At 43.3% G+C, this 19159-nt stretch overlaps 1 protein-coding gene across 4 annotated transcripts in view; it reads left to right on the forward strand.

Moving 5' to 3' along the window:
• EPB41L4A (erythrocyte membrane protein band 4.1 like 4A) overlaps nt 1–18875 on the forward strand; it is a 112136-nt gene extending 93261 nt beyond the window's left edge. For 2 of the 4 annotated variants that reach the window (XR_014503060.1, XR_014503061.1), the window contains exons 15-23: nt 375–458; nt 2353–2466; nt 2901–2978; nt 5435–5554; nt 12362–12409; nt 12512–12580; nt 15944–16285; nt 16335–17033; nt 18355–18875. Coding sequence is in view for 2 of the 4 variants with exons in the window: in XM_083403986.1 (XP_083260112.1) it covers nt 375–458; nt 2353–2466; nt 2901–2978; nt 5435–5554; nt 12362–12409; nt 12512–12580; nt 15944–16054; nt 16952–17033; nt 18355–18483 (835 nt within the window). In the remaining 2 variants the exon portion in view is untranslated. The remainder of the gene's footprint in view (nt 1–374; nt 459–2352; nt 2467–2900; nt 2979–5434; nt 5555–12361; nt 12410–12511; nt 12581–15943; nt 16286–16334; nt 17034–18354) is intronic. The other 2 variants (XM_083403986.1, XM_083403987.1) reach the window with 1 other exon arrangement.
• The last annotated feature ends 284 nt before the right edge of the window (nt 18876–19159 follow it).

The following is a 19159-nucleotide window of genomic DNA, read 5'->3' on the forward strand; positions in this document are numbered from 1 at the left end:
GCAGCCAAAATATCTAGGCAGGCTCAAAATCCTGATTAAAAACGAAAGTGTTTACCGGCCCCCATATGGATCTCTCAGGGTAGGAAGTCCCTGAGCACACAAAAGACTCTGTGAAACTTCTCAGTTTGGGGGCAGGATTATACAGAGGAAGTTGGTCCTTTAGGTAATCAAATTTGAAACCAATATATAAAGAAATTTTCCAGTAGCACCTTAGAGACCAACTAAGTTTGTTCTGGGTATAAGCTTTCGTGTGCATGCCCACTTTTTAGCAAAACCTGTAGAAAGAAATTTTAGAAAGTTTTAACACACCTTTGTATTCCTTCATTTCTATGATTTGATCCTCTTAAGGGATTTATTTTTCTATACTTTATTAGTTTCAAAAAATTAAGAAATGAAAGCAGCCCAGAAACCCAAAGAAGCAAAACCAGTGCACCATGGGAAGAAAACTGCCCACAGAGGTAAGCAGTAGTATGATGCCTCAGAAAGAGGATATGATCTATGCTAAGCAAAGTATATACATTTTAAAAACCTGTGAGTGTACCGCTTTTGACATCCGAACACATTCAGGCTGTGCTGACAATAGGACAAAAACAAGAGCGTTGGGTAAGCAGGAGAAGCTTCTGCTGCCAATGGTAGAGGTGCCCTGTCCTTCCATCCGAAATGTTTGTGGGTATGAAACCAATTCCTAGTCCTAGGCATTGCCTGCTAAGTACTGATAAATGAGAGGTTGGAGTGTGCTTGCCCACATTCACCTTAATCTCCACCTTCAGGGCAGCTGCCAGCAGTTCTTCTTCCTTTTCCTTTGACACTGCTATCCCTGTAGATGGAGAGTTGAGAAGGGGGCGGGGGAGGAGAAAGAAGGGGCGGGGTTGGCATAGGAAAATGGATTCCCATGTGTCTATGCGGAGTTCCCGGGGATAGGTGTATGTTTGTTGGTGGGGAAGGATAAAGAAGAGTTTGGATTTGATATCCCGCTTTATCACTACCCTAAGGAGTCTCAAAGCGGCTAACAATCTCCTTTTCCCTTCCTCCCCCACAACAAACACTCTGTGAGGTGAGTGGGGCTGAGAGACTTCAGAGAAGTGTGACTAGCCCAAGGTCACCCAGCAGCTGCATGTGGAGGAGCGGGGAAGCGAACCCAGTTCACCAGATTACGAGTCTACCGCTCTTAACCACTACACCACACTGGTGTAGTGTTTCCTTATCTCTGTTCCATTCCCTCTACCACCTCTGGGTACCTGTATGGAGAGGGCAGAGAAGGAGGCTTCTTTGCTAATGCTTTGTGGGTGCAGGTGTGGATGTAAAAATGCTTTAGGTGTACCCATGTGCGCTTCCATATTACATAAAGGTTGAACACAAATATGTGTAGGAACATGCTGTTCACAGTGGGTGATGGTGACGATGCAAACCCATCCCTTTGCTCCTTCCCACCATGTTTAGCTCTTTTTAAAATAGGAGTGCCTCGGATATTTTCCTGGCGGAAATATGTGACACGATTCATTTCATATACGGGGTACATATTGATGTAAACAAGTATTTAAGTCTGTAGAAAGATATACAGATTGTATTACGTAAAGACATTTCAGTTGCTCAGAATATAAAGCCCAGTAAATGTACATTTTTGCATTATTGACTGAGAGAGGCAAAACTTCAGCACACATACTTGAAGCCATTAGGCTGACGCCAGAAAAAAATAACTCTAGGTGATCCAAGTGTTATGTCATGTCCCCACTTGCATATTTTTCATGTAAATGAACTGTGAATACTTGGTGATTCACTAATATCATTAGGAATTATGGGGCATTAGGAATTTCTTAATGAATATTAATGAACGATATTTGTGGAGAAGATGATATATGCAGATAATAAGGTTGTAATTCTGTTCCAAACTGGGTTCTTTACATCTTTTGACTTCAGTGGGCAGTGCAGGTCTTATTCTCACTAATATTACAAGGAAATGGTATAGTTGAAGACTTTGTGTGTGTGTGCAAAAATCCTCCTATGAATGAAAAATGTCCCCCCCCCCCCCCGGTTTTGCTTTATGACTAATTCATCAGTGGAAATACGTTTAGTGTCTCGTAAACATTCATTTCTATACAATTGTTCTTTACTTGCAGAGTTCAGAATAATATATTTAATTTATTCCGAAAAGGCCATAATATATTTCATCTTAGCTTGGCCAAATCTTACCTATGTGTCTGTTAAAATGACATATGCATAAATGTAGAAAATGCCAACATTTGCCTTCACTATCAAAGTAATAATATAAATAAATGAGACTCTGTCCTTGCAATACTTGCTGTGAAAATCAAGGGGGTACATCTGTTGACTTTCACTGTTCTTTGACCCTAGTGGGCTTTATAATTCTCCCAGTGACCGCAACAGATCTCCAAAATTCCCTAATTCACGAAGAAGACATCCTTCAGGAGGGAGTGAAAATGAGCCTGGAGTGCCACTTAGACGAAGGTGAGAGTTTGAGTCTTCAGCAAAATGTTCCAGTGCACCCTCTCTTCCTAGCAGGAAGTGCTGACATTCAGGGTTCTTGCCAACCAGCAGGGCATTCTACTCCATTTATCTTTTCCAATGAGCAGTGAACATTCCACAGCTACTGAGCATGCTCAATAGCCATTGAGCTATTTTTGGTTTCCCCATCCCAGTATTTTGTTGTACTTCTGTAAAGCTCGGGCTTCTCCCAAGCCTCTTGATACAGCTCCTTGTGCATCAGCAAAGGGATAGTGGAACTGGGACAACGTAACATTTATCATAGCAGGACTGATGCAACAGTGAGAATTTGTCTATTATTCCCTAGCGAAATGTTCCCATTGTTTTCTGTTGTAATTTAATAATATAAGACAAGCTTAATTGTTTTCTGAACATTGTTCCGCCTGCCTCCTTTCTAGATCACGGTCCCGTTGCAATACCAGCAGTGGTAGTGAATCAGAAAATTCAAACAGAGAACATCGGAAGAAGAGACATAGGTGAATAAGAAATGGCGCCAGCATTCAAAACAAATTGTATAACTTAGTGGTTTTCAACCATTTTGTTTCCACAGCTCCCTTGACCAACTACATTCTTTCTGCAGCACCCCTGTGGGGCTCAGGAGCCCGTTTATGTCACCCCTTGCCTACAGAGGCAGCAGCTCCTCACCCCCTTTCAAGCACCCTCCCTTGGCGAGTGTTCCCTCAGTCTCCTCTCCCCTCTCCTTGGGAGTCCTCAAGCCAACCACTGCTGCTGCCCCTGGTCTCTGGGCTGCCCCCCCTGCCCCAAAGAGAGATGCCTCCTCCCACTGCCCCACAGGGACCTGGGAAGCACCCCCTGGCCAGCCCCAGAGGCACCATTCACCTGTGGAGCTGGTAGCCAGGGCTGCTGCAACAAACCTTTGGGAGGCAGAGATGTGAGAGGGCATCAGAGGAGGGAGGGAAGGAAAGAGGGGCAGAGGCCAGTGTTGCCCATGGCTCCCCTAATTCAAGGCACTCCATGGTGCCATGGCACACTGGTTGAAAACCACTGGTCTAACTTAGGGCACACTTTGTTTAAATATGAATCTATATGGATCGTTTTTGCCTTGCTAATCAATTTATAGAAGCAGTGTTAGTGAAAACTGGATTTCTTACTCCTGCCCTTTCAGTACTTTAATATTTCACAAATAAACATGGAATATTGGGGTGTCACAGTTTCTAGGTCCTAAACCCCTCAGGGCATTGGACAGCACCGGCTTCACATCCTTTCCTGTCTTCCTGGTAGACCAGAGACGGCTTGCTCAGCATAGGGGAACCCAGCCTACCATTCTCCTTTGTCCTCTCTCAAGAGGCAGTCTTGGCCTTTATTCCCTTTCCATGGTGGCTTCCTTTAGGTTCATAAGCCATCAGGAGGAGTATGAAAGCTTTCAGCCTCTCATCAGCACCACCCAGGCCTGTGCAGAGCTTGTCTGACGCCAGGGTCAGGAGTCTTGTTAGAATACAGTTCTTGGCATGTGTCATGAACTGGCTGGATGTAGAGGACTGTTGGGAGACACGAGCTGGGGAACCCCCAAGGGGATCGGTGGTGGGATGGCGATAAGTGATCGGAAGGATAAGAGAGGGCAGACTGGGAGGAGAAGGTGTCAGAAGCTGGAGAGGCAACAGGGTTTAATGAGCAGGAAGAGGCTGGAGCAGAGAGCAGTTCAGACTCCGAGGCTGAAGACGAGGGTAGCCAAGAGACAGAGTGGAGGAAGGCTGCTGAAGAAGCCAGGGAGTTTTCCCCCTCCTGCTGCGACCACCTCTCCTCCCCCATGGACTCCTAGAACACAAAGAGGAATGAAGAGGGAGGAGCAACAAGAGACAAGATGAAGGAGCCTAAGACTGCTGGAGAAGGAACCAGGGGAGGAGCCTTAGAGAGCAGTGGGAAGGTGGAACCTTCAGTCCTTGCAACTGCTTCATTGGGGCAAGATCTACTGGGAAGAGTTGCTGTGATCATTAGACCTGCCCCGTTTTAGTTTCTTTGAATAAATAGTTAACTTCATGGACATTGGGTGCTTTATTGTTTTATTGCTGGCCTATGCCCGACTCCAGCTCCTGACAGCATGACAGCGTAAGCCCGGCAGGCCCCTGATGAGGCCCTCCAGCCAGCTGAGCCCTCTGAGGCCTAGGGCAAGTGTATCCAGCTGCACCCCACTACCTGTACCCAGATCCAGCCCATCCATTACGGGCTGAGCTGCTTATGAGCAAGGTGCCAGTCTAGCAACCTTGTAATCCCATAAGGCAAGAGCATAGGGCTTTTCACAAAAGCTGCTTTATGACAAATATGCTTTTAGTTGTACAGAAAATTGCGACAGGCAATATTTAATGAGCCCCACTAGTAGAAGTCCATGCAAAGACTTCCATTAGCACAAGGCTTCCCCAGTCTCTTTTGTGCCTCCATTGGCCCCCCCAAATTTCATCTGGGGGTCAGCAGAACCATCAGAACAGGAAGAGAGAAGGGATTGTTACGTCTGGCAGCTGAAATGCTTTTGCATAAACAGAATGATTGCCATAGTATTATGTTGAATTGCTCCCAGCATCTTTAACTTCGGTGATAACGGCAAGTTAAACAGCATGAACATGATTGTGTGTACACATGTATGCATATATGACAGAGAAATCAAATCAATGTAGGTCTTGTCTGTTACCTTATTTCTGGGGCACTGGGAACTAAAGAATAGCATACTAGATAAATAGTGTGACCAACTCTAAGGCAGATATTATTTATGTTGTTATGCATATAATATCTCCCACTGAAATCAATGGGAATTACAACCTGGCCTGGATTATGTCTCATAATGTTCTTTCTTTCACCTGCATGCATGAAAAAGCTTTTCACAAAGCTGAAGCTGAATGTACTTTCTCAGAAAGTGGTGAAAAATCACTAAAACACTGATCCATCAGATATTCACTCTCAACATTCACTCTTTCCTCAGGGTACGGCAGGAGAATGACATGGTTGATTCAGGTCCCCAGTGGGAAGCAGTGCAGAGGCGGCAAAAAGAGAAAAACCAATCTGATCCCAACCACCGGCGATCCAGGCACAGATCTCGATCGTACGTTAATCCCGCTTGTTATTGTATTGTTATAATACATCTAAAACAATGACTTCTAACAAGGTTTTTACAGCTCTCTACTTTTGCATACGTGAAAGCTACATATTTTATTATCTATCCTCCCAAACAAGAGAAATTTATACATACAGATATGTACGTGTTTACGTTCATTCATTCAGTTCCTACCTAACTACAAATGGCAGTTTCAAAATCCAGCATAGAGTCTGCAGAGCGGAGGAAGAGAGATCTATAGTGGAAATGAATTTAAATACTGTCAGCTGCATAATACAATCAGTTCAGACTAAATGTGTTAGACCTATTAACTTGCAGGTACAATTCCGGCCAAAATGAAATGAGTCACAAGACAGAGGCTAAAATCAGCCAGTGTTCCACTTTTTATTTTCATGGGGAAACAACCAGACTTCAGTTGCTTAGTTTCTCACTTGCTATATCCCATTCCAAAGGTTTATAGATTACTTATTTTTATGTTGTAATACATGGCATTCTTTGAAAAAGAATCAGAGTGTGTTATTTTGGAAATCTCTAAAATGTCCTCTTATTATCTACAAAACCTGCCACTATTTTTAAGCAGCATTTTCATTCTGAATTTTTAACAATTGCTACACAGTTTGCTGAATATACAGATTGCCCATTCCAAATTGTACACTGATTTTGAAAAACTGGCATATTTTAAAATGTGGAGAGAGTTCTTGTGTATTTTTCCTATCTGATCCATGTTTGCCATATAAGTGTGATTAGAGAAACACCCTTTTGCGAATCTTAGATATGTGTTATATGGGGGGGGGGGGAATGAAACAAGACTGATCATATAGGAGTTTGAAAAAAATATGCTGAACAGTGCCAAGGTTGTGGGTGGAAAAAATGACCTTAGGGAGTTGTTGAATTCTGGCTCAGAAAGACCCCCCAATTGCCCTGCCTAATTTAGATACATTTCCAAAAATAGATTGCATGACTTATAGTTTATATCCATGACTATAGTAGTTGTTTAAGAACTGCAGCACATGACTTTATGTAAATTTCCTACAAGACAGCCCTTTCTACTAATGAAATACTTCTGTGGGGAAAATGTGAGAATCAGATCAATAACTGTGTTAAAAGAATGTATTGGCATCTTGAAGATGGCACAGAAATGCTGCCTTAACCCAATGCACATGCAGGCATAATTTAAATGGCATTTGCAAACCATCTCATTTGTACTGAGAGAGTGCATAAGCCAAAGTGGGGAACATCCCTTCATATTGCAAGACTAGAGTGCTTCATATTTTCAGAATAATTAAGTATACCCAGTGGCGTAGCGTGGGGGGTGCAGGGGGGGCCGGCCGCACCGGGCGCAACATCTGGGGGTTAGGGTTAGGGGGCGCAAATCCACGGGTTAGGGGGTGCAATTTACTTGCCTTGCCCCGGGTGCTGACAACCTACGCTACGCCACTGAGTATACCAAGTCTTGTACATTTTGAGAAAAGCCTGCTCTGCCTCAGAACTGCTGTTCCGCAGGAAGGTTTTTTTGTTTTTGATTTAACTTTCCACTTACCGTATTTTTCGCTCTATAAGACGCACCAGACCACAAGACACACCTAGTTTTTGGAGGAGGAAAACAAGAAAAAAATATTCTGAATCTCAGAAGCCAGAACAGCAAGAGGGATCGCTGCGCAGTGAAAGCAGCAATCCCTCTTGCTGTTCTGGCTTCTGGGATAGCTGCGCAGCCTGCATTCGCTCCATAAGACGCATACACATTTCCCCTTACTTTTTAGGAGGAAAAAAGTGAGTCTTATAGAGCAAAAAATACAGTAATTTTGTTGGATGAACTTGTTACTTAAACGAGACGGCACAGGCTCCCTCTTGTGGTCAATTTGAATATTATAAATGAGTTTATAATTTGACACCCTGATAACTGACTGGTTTTCCAGGCTTTTTCTTTGACTGAAAAAATTAATGTAATGCAATAGGAAAAAGCATTACAAAGTGGTACAATGAATGAAAAGACTATATAGGGCAGGGGTCAGCAAACCTTTTCAGCAGGGGGCCAGTCCACTGTCCCTCAGGCCTTGTAGGGGGCCGGACTATATTTTTTGGGGGGGAAGAATGAATTCCTATGCCCCACAAATAATCCAGAGATGTGTTTTAAATAAAAGTACACAATCTACTCATGTAAAAACACACTGATTCCCAGACTGTCTGTGGGCCGGATTTAGAAGGCGATTGGGCCAGATCCGGCCCCCGGGCCTCAGTTTGCCTACCCATGATATAGGGAGTAGGAAAGCTGCTGTCCACGGCTTATTGCAGGGGTATTTTCTGTCCTGAATCCTTTTTAATTGGAGATGCCAGGGACTGAATCTGGGACTTTAGACATGGAGAGCTTCTGCTCTGTTAATGAACAGCTTCACCAATGTAAGTCAGAAGCCTCTGGTCTTCCAGATGTTGATGAACTATAGGACTCATCATCCCTGCTACTTGGAGACGAAGTCTCAACATCAGCTGGAAGGCCAATGATTCCCCCACCCATGCGCTAAACCAGGGTTTCCCAAACTTGGGTTTCCAAGCTGTTTGTGGACTACAATTCCCATCATCCCTGACCACTGGCCCTGCTAGCTAGGGATGATGGGAGTTGTAGTCCCCTCAAAAAAAACAGCTAGATACCCAAGTTTGGGAAACCCCGCCTAAACTAACCCCATCCAGGTTTGTGGAGCTATGCCATAGAAAGTGATTGTGTGACACTGACTTAGATTAATGCCCATTGGCCTTAATCTGGAAATCCACACACTTAGCAGTAAAAGTGCACCCTCTGTGCTACGCTTGCAGACTCTTAAGGGCTGGAGACCAGCAGCCTCTCGTTGGTGATGGATGTGGGGGGTAAGTGTGCCAAAGCCCCCCTCAAGCCCCACCCGCAACAGCCAACCAGCATTGCTTCATGCCTGTTTTGGTACAGCAGAGTGACCAAAATGAAAATGTTTCCTGTAGTTTCTCTTGCCCTGCTACACAAAAGACATTTGAAAGAGACACCTGCTATCACTCTGACAATGAAAGCTGTCTTTAGCGTCATTTAAACACTTAAGTTTTAGATGCATTTTAAGAGAGTCAGGGTTAACTTTATAAATGCTTGAATATACCTGGTCATCTGATTTTAATTTGCTTAATTAGGGATATTACTGATCTGGTGTGGGTGTGTGGGTTTGTGTTTGGGATGCGTGTGTTGTGTTTTGTCTGGGGATGGGGTGAGAAAGGTGAAAAGAAGTTTCTTTTTTACGACAACAGCGAACATAAAAAGCTTAGTGTTCTAGTGCTGTGGGGATCATTTCTAAGAGTTCAAGCAAAACATCTGTGTTGCCAAAGGGCTTTTTAGAATTAAGAATAGCTGTAAAAAAAAATCCATAGTTAAAAGCACAAAACGTTGCCTGGTTGCAAATCATAAATTCTTCTTGAATTATTAATAAAGGTGAAAATGCAAGCAAAAAAAGGTAATACAGCCACAATCAGCATATAGGAGCTGGTTAAAGTTTCTTTTAAAAAATAAATAAAATGAGAATAAAAAACAAAAAGCCACACACATGCCTCTCTCCTGATTAAATTCCAGTGCACCACAGATTTCTTTTAGAACCGCAGGCCTGCATAACTTGCAGCTCCCCATGCTGAATACAGACCACCAGCCATGTAGTTGAGTATTTCGCTCATGTCTTTATAGTCCTGGGCAGGCAGAAAACTGAGAAGTTCACTGAGCCACTGATGATCTGCTGTACAAGCATTGTGCGCTTCGGAATTGTGGGTCACAAGTTGTGCAGGGCTGCTTTGGGTTTTGAGGGAAGCTCCCTCATATCAGCTCTGATCCTAGTGGGATTCTTCAGCTGTTACTGAACCTAAAAGGGCATTGCAAGTGGAGCAAAGTCAGGTAAAAGGTAAAGGTACCCCTGCCCATACGGGCCAATCGTGTCCGACTCTAGGGTTGTGCGCCCATCTCACTTAAGAGGCCGGGGGCCAGCGCTGTCCGGAGACACTTCCGTGTCACGTGGCCAGCGTGACAAGGCTGCATCTGGCGAGCCAGCGCAGCACACGGAAACGCCGTTTACCTTCCCGCCAGTAAGCGGTCCCTATTTATCTACTTGCACTTTGATGTGTTTTCGAACTGCTAAGTTGGCAGGCACTGGGACCGAGCAACAGGAGCTCACGCCGTCACGGGGATTCGAACCGCCAACCTTTCGATCGGCAAGTCCTAGGCACTGAGGCTTTTACCCACAGCGTCACCCGCGTCCTGGAGCAAAGTCAACCAGCCCCCAAATCACAATTATGAGTACAGCGGACAAGTTTTGTGCCAGTTCAGGCCATCTAGGGCACAGCACAAGTGTCTTTGAGCGCCTGAATACTCCCTAAGCAAGCCTACTGTTCATTTGAGCTACTCCCTGTACGCATTAAAGGAGAAAGGAGTGATGTATGCAAGCATGCTGATTGGTGCTGCTGTACTAGTGATGTGGCTGGAATTAGATCCTGGTCCCAGTCATCTGTTGCTTGCTCCCTTTGCAACAGCTGCCTTGGTGGGGATGGAAAACCTGCCACCCTCCAGAAGTTGTTGGACTTGACTCAGCTCCCATCAACCCTAGCAAGCATGGTCACTAATCAAGAATGATGGGAGTTGCAGTCTAGCAACAGGTTCCTCATCCCATGCTAAGAACAGGCCATTAGGAACTGGAGAGCAGCTACCTTCTGTTTTTCAGTGGAGGCTTAATGGCAATATTTTATACTATGCAGGACATGTCGAGTAAAACCTTGCCTCTGTTCTGCTACATCCTTACCGTGTGTCTATGCGTATTATTGCCGCTGGCAGCATGCTAACATGCAGCAAAGCCCAGTTTTCCTAAAACATAAGCACAAACTTAACCATTTGTTCTTTTCACTCACATAAGGGTGGTTTGAAAGGGAAGGTGGGGCTTATAGCATGCATGCAGTATCATCACTGTGTCCAAATACAGATTTCTCAATATGGTTTCACTGTAAAAGTAGCAGAACTAAACAGCCCATTTATCATGAAAGATGCATGGGCTACATTGCAGAGCCGCATGTAGGCTTCTTTAGTGAAGTGAAGAATGACTTATTCTATAATGATCATCATCATCATTGCATTTAAGCCACTGAGTGCAGATGAATGTGATGAACCTTCTTAGAATAATCAAAAGCTGAAGTTCATCCCACCCCCGTGTCTTTCTTACAACCTATAATGCCCTCCAGATTTTCGATTACAGCCCCTATCATCCCTGTTCCCTGGCCACACTGGCTGTGGTTGGGAGAATTTGAAATGGATAGTATGGTCTGTGAGCATGCCAAGCACACTGAGCCTCAGGGCATTCTCTCGCCATGGTAGCTGGGACATAAACATTATCAAAGCCATTCTCTCCCCCTTCCCAGTGAATCATGGATTGCTTATGCACGTTCCCTGGAGCCTTGAGTATTATAGATTCAGAAGGGCTTGCCAGTCCCTCGGGATATGTGCAGAGTACACAGCTGCTGCTGCTTTGCATGAATGGGACCAAAAGGAAGAATAAAGCAATTCAACATTCAGGGCTGGAAGGTACTATTAACCCTTCCCCCAGTGTTAAGCAATGCTGAAGTTCATCCCACCCCCGTGTCTTTCTTACAACCTATAATGCCCTCCAGATTTTCGATTACAGCCCCTATCATCCCTGTTCCCTGGCCACACTGGCTGTGGTTGGGAGAATTTGAAATGGCTAACAACTAGTGTGCGCCATTTTGGCACCTCTGCTCTTATCCCTATGGCTGCTGTCAGTAGAAGGGCCCACCTGAATCAGTTTCATTTTTCATGAAGTACCAAAATCACTTAATCTAGTGGATAGTATGGTCTGTGAGCATGCCAAGCACACTGAGCCTCAGGGCATTCCCTCGCCATGGTAGGTGGGACATAAAAATTATCAAAGCCATTCTCTCCCCCTTCCCAGTGAATCATGGATTGCTTATGCACATTCCCTGGAGCCTTGAGTATTATAGATTCAGAAGGGCTTGCCAGTCCCTCGGGATATGTGCAGAGTACACAGCTGCTGCTGCTGCTTTGCATGAATGGGACCAAAAGGAAGAATAAAGCGATTCAACATTCAGGGCTGGAAGGTACTATTAACCCTTCCCCCAGTGTTAAGCAATGCATCAGGCTTCTGCCTTAGGGAAGGCAAAGGCACTGGGAGGGGGAAATGAATGAGGAGGAGGAGGAGGAGGAGGAGGAGAAAGGTGAAAGACACAAACAGCATTAAAATAATCCATGGCATTGACAGCCTTGGGGTAAAGAGAGTGAGAAATTGGGTCATCAGTTTCTTGTGCTGGGTAGTCTTTGTATGAATGTGGTATTATTACAATAGATACACACACACTTTAGTTGACTGTCAGCTGAGATGTCACCATTAACCCTGCTCTCCAAAAAAACCCCATTTGTTTTCCAGCTAATAGAACATAGGAGGGGAAAACAAAACTGCAGTGGCTCCATTTTTATGAGCAGCTTAGTTGAACAGTTGAACTGTGGTTCAGACTCAGAACTACTTAGTCAGAATAGGACATTTCCATACTCAGCTAGGTTTTACTCAGAGTAAACCCACTGAAATTAATGGAACAAGCTTAGTCGTGTTTGTTAATTTCAGTGGGTGTACTCTGAACACCACCCCATGTCATGAAAACATAAAGCTAATTTCTCTGCAGAAATGTTAGCTAGTTGCATCACTATTCTTAGTTCAGGGTTTTGTCTTTGCTCTAGGATTATGCATTTGATGAAATGACATATTTTTGTTTGCATTTATGTAGGAGAAGTCCAGATGTGCAGGCAAAGGAAGAATTGTGGAAACACATTCAGTAAGTATGTCTGCAAGGGTGGGGAGCTTCCATGGAACAATACAGATCCATTTTTATGAATGTGGTTGTCTAACTTCTTTTTTGTGTGCAATCCTTTTCTAGAAAGGAGCTTGTGGACCCATCTGGCATGTCTGAGGAACAATTAAGAGAGATTCCATATACTAAAATAGAGTAAGTTGTGTTTTTTTTTTTCTCCTAGAGAACAGGAGTGTTTCTATTTGTATAAATCTAACTCTGAGATTTGTATTGGAAATAATCATGCAAGATTGGAGAGAGCTGCAAAGTTCTTTCTTAAATAATGATGCACAATCCACTGTGAACATCGCTCAGACCTTAAACAGAAGTGAATCTCTGAGCTCCATTTCAGTTCAGCCAGGAGTATATGTGTTGTGTTGCCAATAAATTGTACTTTTAAGAATGCTCTTCCACTTGCAGTTTAGTTCTCTGCAGTCTGCCACTCCCTCACAAATTCCACCCCTAAGCAAGCCTTTATGGAAGAAGTGAGCCTCACTTTGAATGAAATTAAATAAAATTTATTATGGTCCCAGACCAGATTCACATACCGTACCAAGCGAACACAAAACACAACAGAATTAAGTCCGAATTAACAACCAAACATAACAATAAACAATATGAATATGACAGCCATTAGAAATGTGGTTTAGGTCATAGTCTCTAAAATATTATCTAGCGTTTGCATCTGAGGCCTTAGTCTTTGTAATAGCACAGCTTGTTCCCTGAGTTTTATAGCAGCTGCGCAAAATTTGGCCACCCTTAGCGTGATCTCTGGATCCTTCTCCTCTATCAGGGATTTTAAGCATTGAGTTTCAGACCCACTTGGAATTTTCTGTATAACAGGGGTGATAAAGACCAAGCGTATATCCTCATAAAAACGACATCATAGCAAGACATGAGAGACGGTTTCCACCTCTATCAGGCCGCAGGGGCAGACTCGCTCTGCATATGGTTTACCCACATATCACTTTGAAAGAAAATCACCTTAGGGAGCAGACCATAACAAGGTAAACGACGGACAGAGCAAAGGGGTTTCACATTCCTTACCCATCACAGACCTTGTGCTGTTTACATCAAAAGCCACCACCCTGCCCACCTTGTGCAGTTGGGACCCACCTGGATTTACACAGAGAACTTACACCATCCTGTCTAGTTTGGCTCTCAGTGGCATCCCCTATGCTCCCGTCACGTTTGCTGAACAGCACACAGAATAATGCTGAAAATCTAGAGCAGCTTTGGGGGAAATTCAGCCCAAGCTACCTTCACTTATAAACTCTCCCTTTAATATTTACTCTTCCTCTGATCCCCTAAAGTGACAGGTTGACCCGCTTGACCCTTCTTCCTCGGCACACAGTCATCAGTTGCCAGAGCACATTTGCTCCTTTCAGATCAAACACCCGTTTCGTTCTCGTAATTAGCCCATTTGGGACTTCCATGCAAGCAAGTGCTTCTGACAGGAGTTTGATCACGTTTTACATCACAATGCAATTCTGTCACATCACTGAGAATGAAATAAACAAACAGTGGTAAACTTCTGCAGGTAGGGCACGGAACATAAAACTCTTCTTCAAAAACACCTGCACTCACATAATTTTCTTAGCCAAGTCATACATTATTATTTTTAATACCATGGCTTTCCTAATATGTCTGCCTTGCCTGTTTGCTACCTTCTAAGCAGCCCAGTTTTACCACCATCACCTTACATTTCATTGTACATTGAGGCTGAGAGAATCATAACTTGCCTCTGGCCTTCAAGTGAGATTGTGTCTGTTGCAAAGGAAAAAATATATATGTGAACACATGTACACAATATTCATTAAGTAGCTGCCTTAAATCCACTCTGATTCCAGGTGCATAGTAATCCATAATCCATCACGCTGGCATTTTGAAAAATTTACATTTGTATGTAACCAAATTTATATACCACTTACTGGAACAAAAGACCTCTGTGCAGTTTACGATCCTTTACAATAGTCAGTAAAAATACCAATTAAGAAATAAAAAAGCTACATAAACATTTATGAAACAGAAAATAAAAACAGTAATTTTGAAACACACTTACTAAAAGCACATGTCAAAATTACATTCCTAGGTAGGCGTTCAAAGTTTTTAGCATGCACCAAAAATAATACAGGGAATTTCAACATGCAGGTGATTGTCATACTAAAGGATCAATTTCTTGTCAGTGCAGGAGGAACATCATGGGGCACTTACGAGTTAGTTTGAGGACATATGGGTTGAGGAGATCCTTCAGGTAAACAGGTCCCAACCAGTTGAAGGCTTTATACATAAATCATATTGAATTTGGCCCAGTGAAAATTGGAAGCCAGTCCCAATCTATGACGAGGGTGTTAAATATTGACAAACAGTGCTATTTTTCTAGAAAAAGAGGTGCCGGAACTCACCATGTACACATCCCTTGTTCTCTTAGAATGGCTTGGCACCCACCTGAGAGGTGCCAGAACTGAGTTCTGTGAGTTCCAGCTGAAGAAAAGCCATGCTGACGGGTTCTGTCAGAAATCGTGCTGCAGCACTCTGTACTAACTACTTTCCAGACCAAATACAAAGGATGCACACAGAGTGGATTGCAGTAATCCAGTCCTGAAGTCATCAATGTCTGAACCATAGTCAAACAGCCCCAACTCGCACCTACCTAAGCCTGTGTGTGTGTACACCCCCGCAATATATTTTTAAATAATTTTTCTTGCATTACTTACAATTAAGCAGCTTAACCTAAAGGAAACTGTGTACACCACCTTGAGTTGGGTGGAGGAAAGGTGGAATACAAGTGAAACAAATCTCTTTCCTAAGAAGGCAGAGGGTAAGGATGGGCTACTTGGATGGGCTACAGAGGGAAGAAAAAATTGAATATAGGGCAAGACATTTGCTGGCAACATTTGCTTACCAATGCTAATATTGCTAATTGGTAGCATTTCTTATTCGGTGTGGAGTTGTGGGTTTTTTTCATTCTCAGAGCTGAGGCTACTGTATGGAGTGGAAATTCTGTTTGATAATTTTATCAATTTCCTATACATTCTTAATATAAATCAGGGTTTCCCAAATTTGGGTCTCCAGCTGTTTTGGACAGCAGCTCCCAACATTGCTGACCACTGGTGAGAACAATTCCCATAACCTGAAACATTCCAGTTGACACCACATAGCTTAGCTTAGTTGGTTAAAGCATGATGCTGAAAATGCCAAGGTTGCAGGTTCAAGCCCCATATGGGACAGCTTTATATTCCTGCAAGGGGTTGGACTAGATCAGGGTTTCCCAACCATGGGTCTCCAGCTGTTTTTGGACTACATTTCCCATCATCCCTGACCACTGGTCCTGCTAGCTAGGGATGATGGGAGTTGTAGTCCAAAAACAGCTTGAGACCCATGTTTGGGAAACCCTGATGCAAATGAACTTGATCGCGGAGGTTAAACAACTTTCCAGGGTTGTCAACTTTTGTATTCTTTTGGATGAGAATCCCTTGCGATACTAATCTGCTCCTGGAAATGTTAATTCCACTTTAGGACTCAAGGCGACCCTGTTCGCATCAGACATTCCCACTCCCCTCGAAGTTATCGCCAGTATCGACGGTCGCAGTGCTCTGACGGAGAGAGATCTGTTCTGTCAGAAGTTAAGTAGGTCAACTATTTAATTTGCCAGTGGTTTAATGATAAATGCTACCTATCCCCTACCCCCAACTCCAATTTAACGAAATTATTGTGCAGCAACTTGTTAAAATATTTTATGTTCCCTGGCTGACTCCTCAGGAAAAAAAGTTGAGTGGGAGAGATCAGTGGTTTGCACCTTGGCCTGTTACTTAACTCCTCATTCTGCTAAGAATCTTCTATACCAGGTCTGTCTAACAGGTCGATTGCAATCTACTGGTTGATTGCGGGACGCCCAAGGTCGATCCAGGTTGATCTTGTGATCCTGAACGATTGACAAAAAAAGCTCAACAACTTTTGTAAATCCAATGGGTGGATCACTGCCATTTTTAAAAAAGTGGGAGTAGATCGCAGTCTCTTGGGAGTTGGACATGCCTGTTCTACACCATTGCCAACAGGATGTTGGACCTTCCTGCATATCCAGAAGCACAATACACTTGTATCAGAAGTGCTATCCTGTTAGAGGAAAGGGCAGGGCAGTATATGAAAACACTTGGCCTCTTCCTACTCCTCCTTAATTGCTTAAAGGAAAAGAGGTCACTGCCTCACTTGTATCATAATATGGGAAGCAACCCTTGGAACACAGGGCCGTAAATCAGCAGTTAAACCTTAATTAGAAACACTTAAGAACATTTCAAAGTTGGAATAATTGAATTCTATCCTATACTGGGGGTCTAACTAAGATTGTTGTTCTTGTTTGGGTTCCAGTTGGGCTATAGGAGAAACAGTCAGCTATATATCCCCTTGAGTTGTATTTATTACTGAGAGAAAAGCAGATAGGATGTTCATGTGCAGATAACTTTTTAACCCCAAAACTTTTCTTAACGTGTAAGCGCCATACATCTTGCCATTTGTTTTCTTTTTCAGTTCAAAAACAGACCTTGTACCTCCATTACCTGTAACCCGTTCCTCAGATGCTCAGTGCCCCACCATTGCAGTATCTCACCAGGTTGGTAATTTGAGTATTTTAAGTTGCATATTTTGGGGGAGTGGCAGGACAAGGAGAGACTTATGCAGCTTCCAAATCTAATTCAGCTTAGGTCATGTGACCTAGGACCCAGGTCTTACAACTTGGACCTACATTCAGCTGCTGCCAGTAGCCTGTCCCATACAGTCCTGAATGGAGCTTAGAATAGGAGTAACATACACAAGTGAAAGTTACACTGGCTTCCTATAGTTAGAATTGTGTGTGACTCTAGTTAGTGCTAAATACCACACCTGAAATGCTCTCAAGGGATGGTGGTGGTTCATTGGGATTGCAGCACACAGAGGAAAGGAGTCAACCAGGCATAGGCAAACTCAGCCCTCCAGATGTTTTGGGACTACAATTCCCATCATCCCTGACCACCGGTCCTGTTAGCTAGGGATGTAGTAGTCCCAAAACATCTGGAGGGCCGAGTTTGCCTATGCCTGTCCTAGCCTAACTTCACTCCCTCATTCTTAGTCAACACTTACCAAACAGTATTTGGATGTTGCTGAAATCAAATGCCAAGCAATTCCAATGCCACCTCACCTCCACATTTAAATTTAATGGATTTAATTTAGGATCCCTCCGCAGACGCACTCTCAATCCCATGCATTGCAATGTTAATTTTCAATTTAGTCATTAGCTAGTTTGTTGAAGTTTGAAAGCTTCCAGAAAATCAGTGTTTATATTGGGAGTATAGTTGTACTTTGGCTCCCGAACGTTGGTCATTTTGATCGTTGGGAGTCGATCAAAAACCGGAAATGAGTGTTCCAGTTTTCAAATGTTCTTTCGGAAGCCGAACGTCTGACAGGGCTTCCACGGCTTCTGATTGGCTGCAGGAGCTTCCTGCAGCTAATCAGAAGCCGTGCTTTGGAAGTTGAACATTTCGGAAGTCGAACGGACTTCTGGAACGGATTCTGTTCAACTTCCGAGGTACGACTGTAGTACCGTATTTTTCCGTGTATAAGACACTCCCCCTTGTATGAGAAAACCCCCTTCTTTTTTTAACCCAAAATTAAGAAATCGAGGCAGAGCCAGAGTCCAGGCCGCCCATGTCAGAGCCTGAACCCAAACCCAGGCCTCCCGCACCAGTCAGACCCACAACCAGAGCCCCTGTGCATTCACCATCCACGTATAAGTTGCCCCCCAATTTTAGACTAAATTTTAAAAGCAAAAAGCATTGTCTTATATATGGAAAAATACAGTAATTCCTTTTGCAGAACTGTAACCAGAACACAGAACGTGACTTAATTCTCATCGATTGTGCATTGAATTTTTAGTAATGCATTTTCTTTCTCTTCAGAGGCGAAATGGATCTAAGGACAGCCTAATAGAAGAAAAGGCTCAGGCACCCATCAACAACCTGGATGGAAAGCACAGTGCAAAGACAATAAAAATTGTACAAGCTTCACGGCTTAAGACAGAGACTTGATTCTTCTAGCAAAGGACTGTGAGAGGATGCTGCTCCTTGGCATTTTCAAATGGTACAGAAGTCCAACTACACTTAAACTGCACAGATGGGATTTTTGACCTAAATTAAAGCAAAGATTTAAACTATGAAATACTTCTTGAGGACGAGGCAAATTGCTCTGAAGGACAACACCAATAAGATCAGAGGATTGAACAAAACAGCTGTTGGCTTACTGGAAGATCTATGAAAGTAAAGGCTTTAGATAATAATTCAGTTCCAAAAACCAGTTACAGCCGATTGTTAACCATGGACAATGCCCTGGGTGACTTGATCCAAAAAAATGGAAGTATCAGCAAAGTTACAAAAGCAATGTACTTGCCAAATGTGCAATAGTAAATGTTTTCTGAATTTAAGAGTAAGGACTGTAATTCATATGCCTATACTTGCCTAGCAATCTCATTCTTATTCACAGCAATGTTGATTATTTTATCAGAACTTTATACAGTGAATTCTACAACCTGCTTGGTTACACAAAAGCAGACTGTCTTGTATGCAGCCTTCCAATTTTTAATGTCCTAAAATTAGGTCCTTAAGATTCATGCTATTGTTGCCGATGTTTTTAGGATCTTTTACTGTGGTTCTAGAGCAGGTTTCCCTAACCTGGTACCCTTCCAATGAGTACAAATCTCATCATAAG

The sequence above is a fragment of the Podarcis tiliguerta genome (assembly GCF_965153285.1).
Source record: "Podarcis tiliguerta genome assembly, chromosome: 11".
Classification (NCBI taxonomy): Eukaryota; Metazoa; Chordata; class Lepidosauria; order Squamata; family Lacertidae; genus Podarcis; species Podarcis tiliguerta.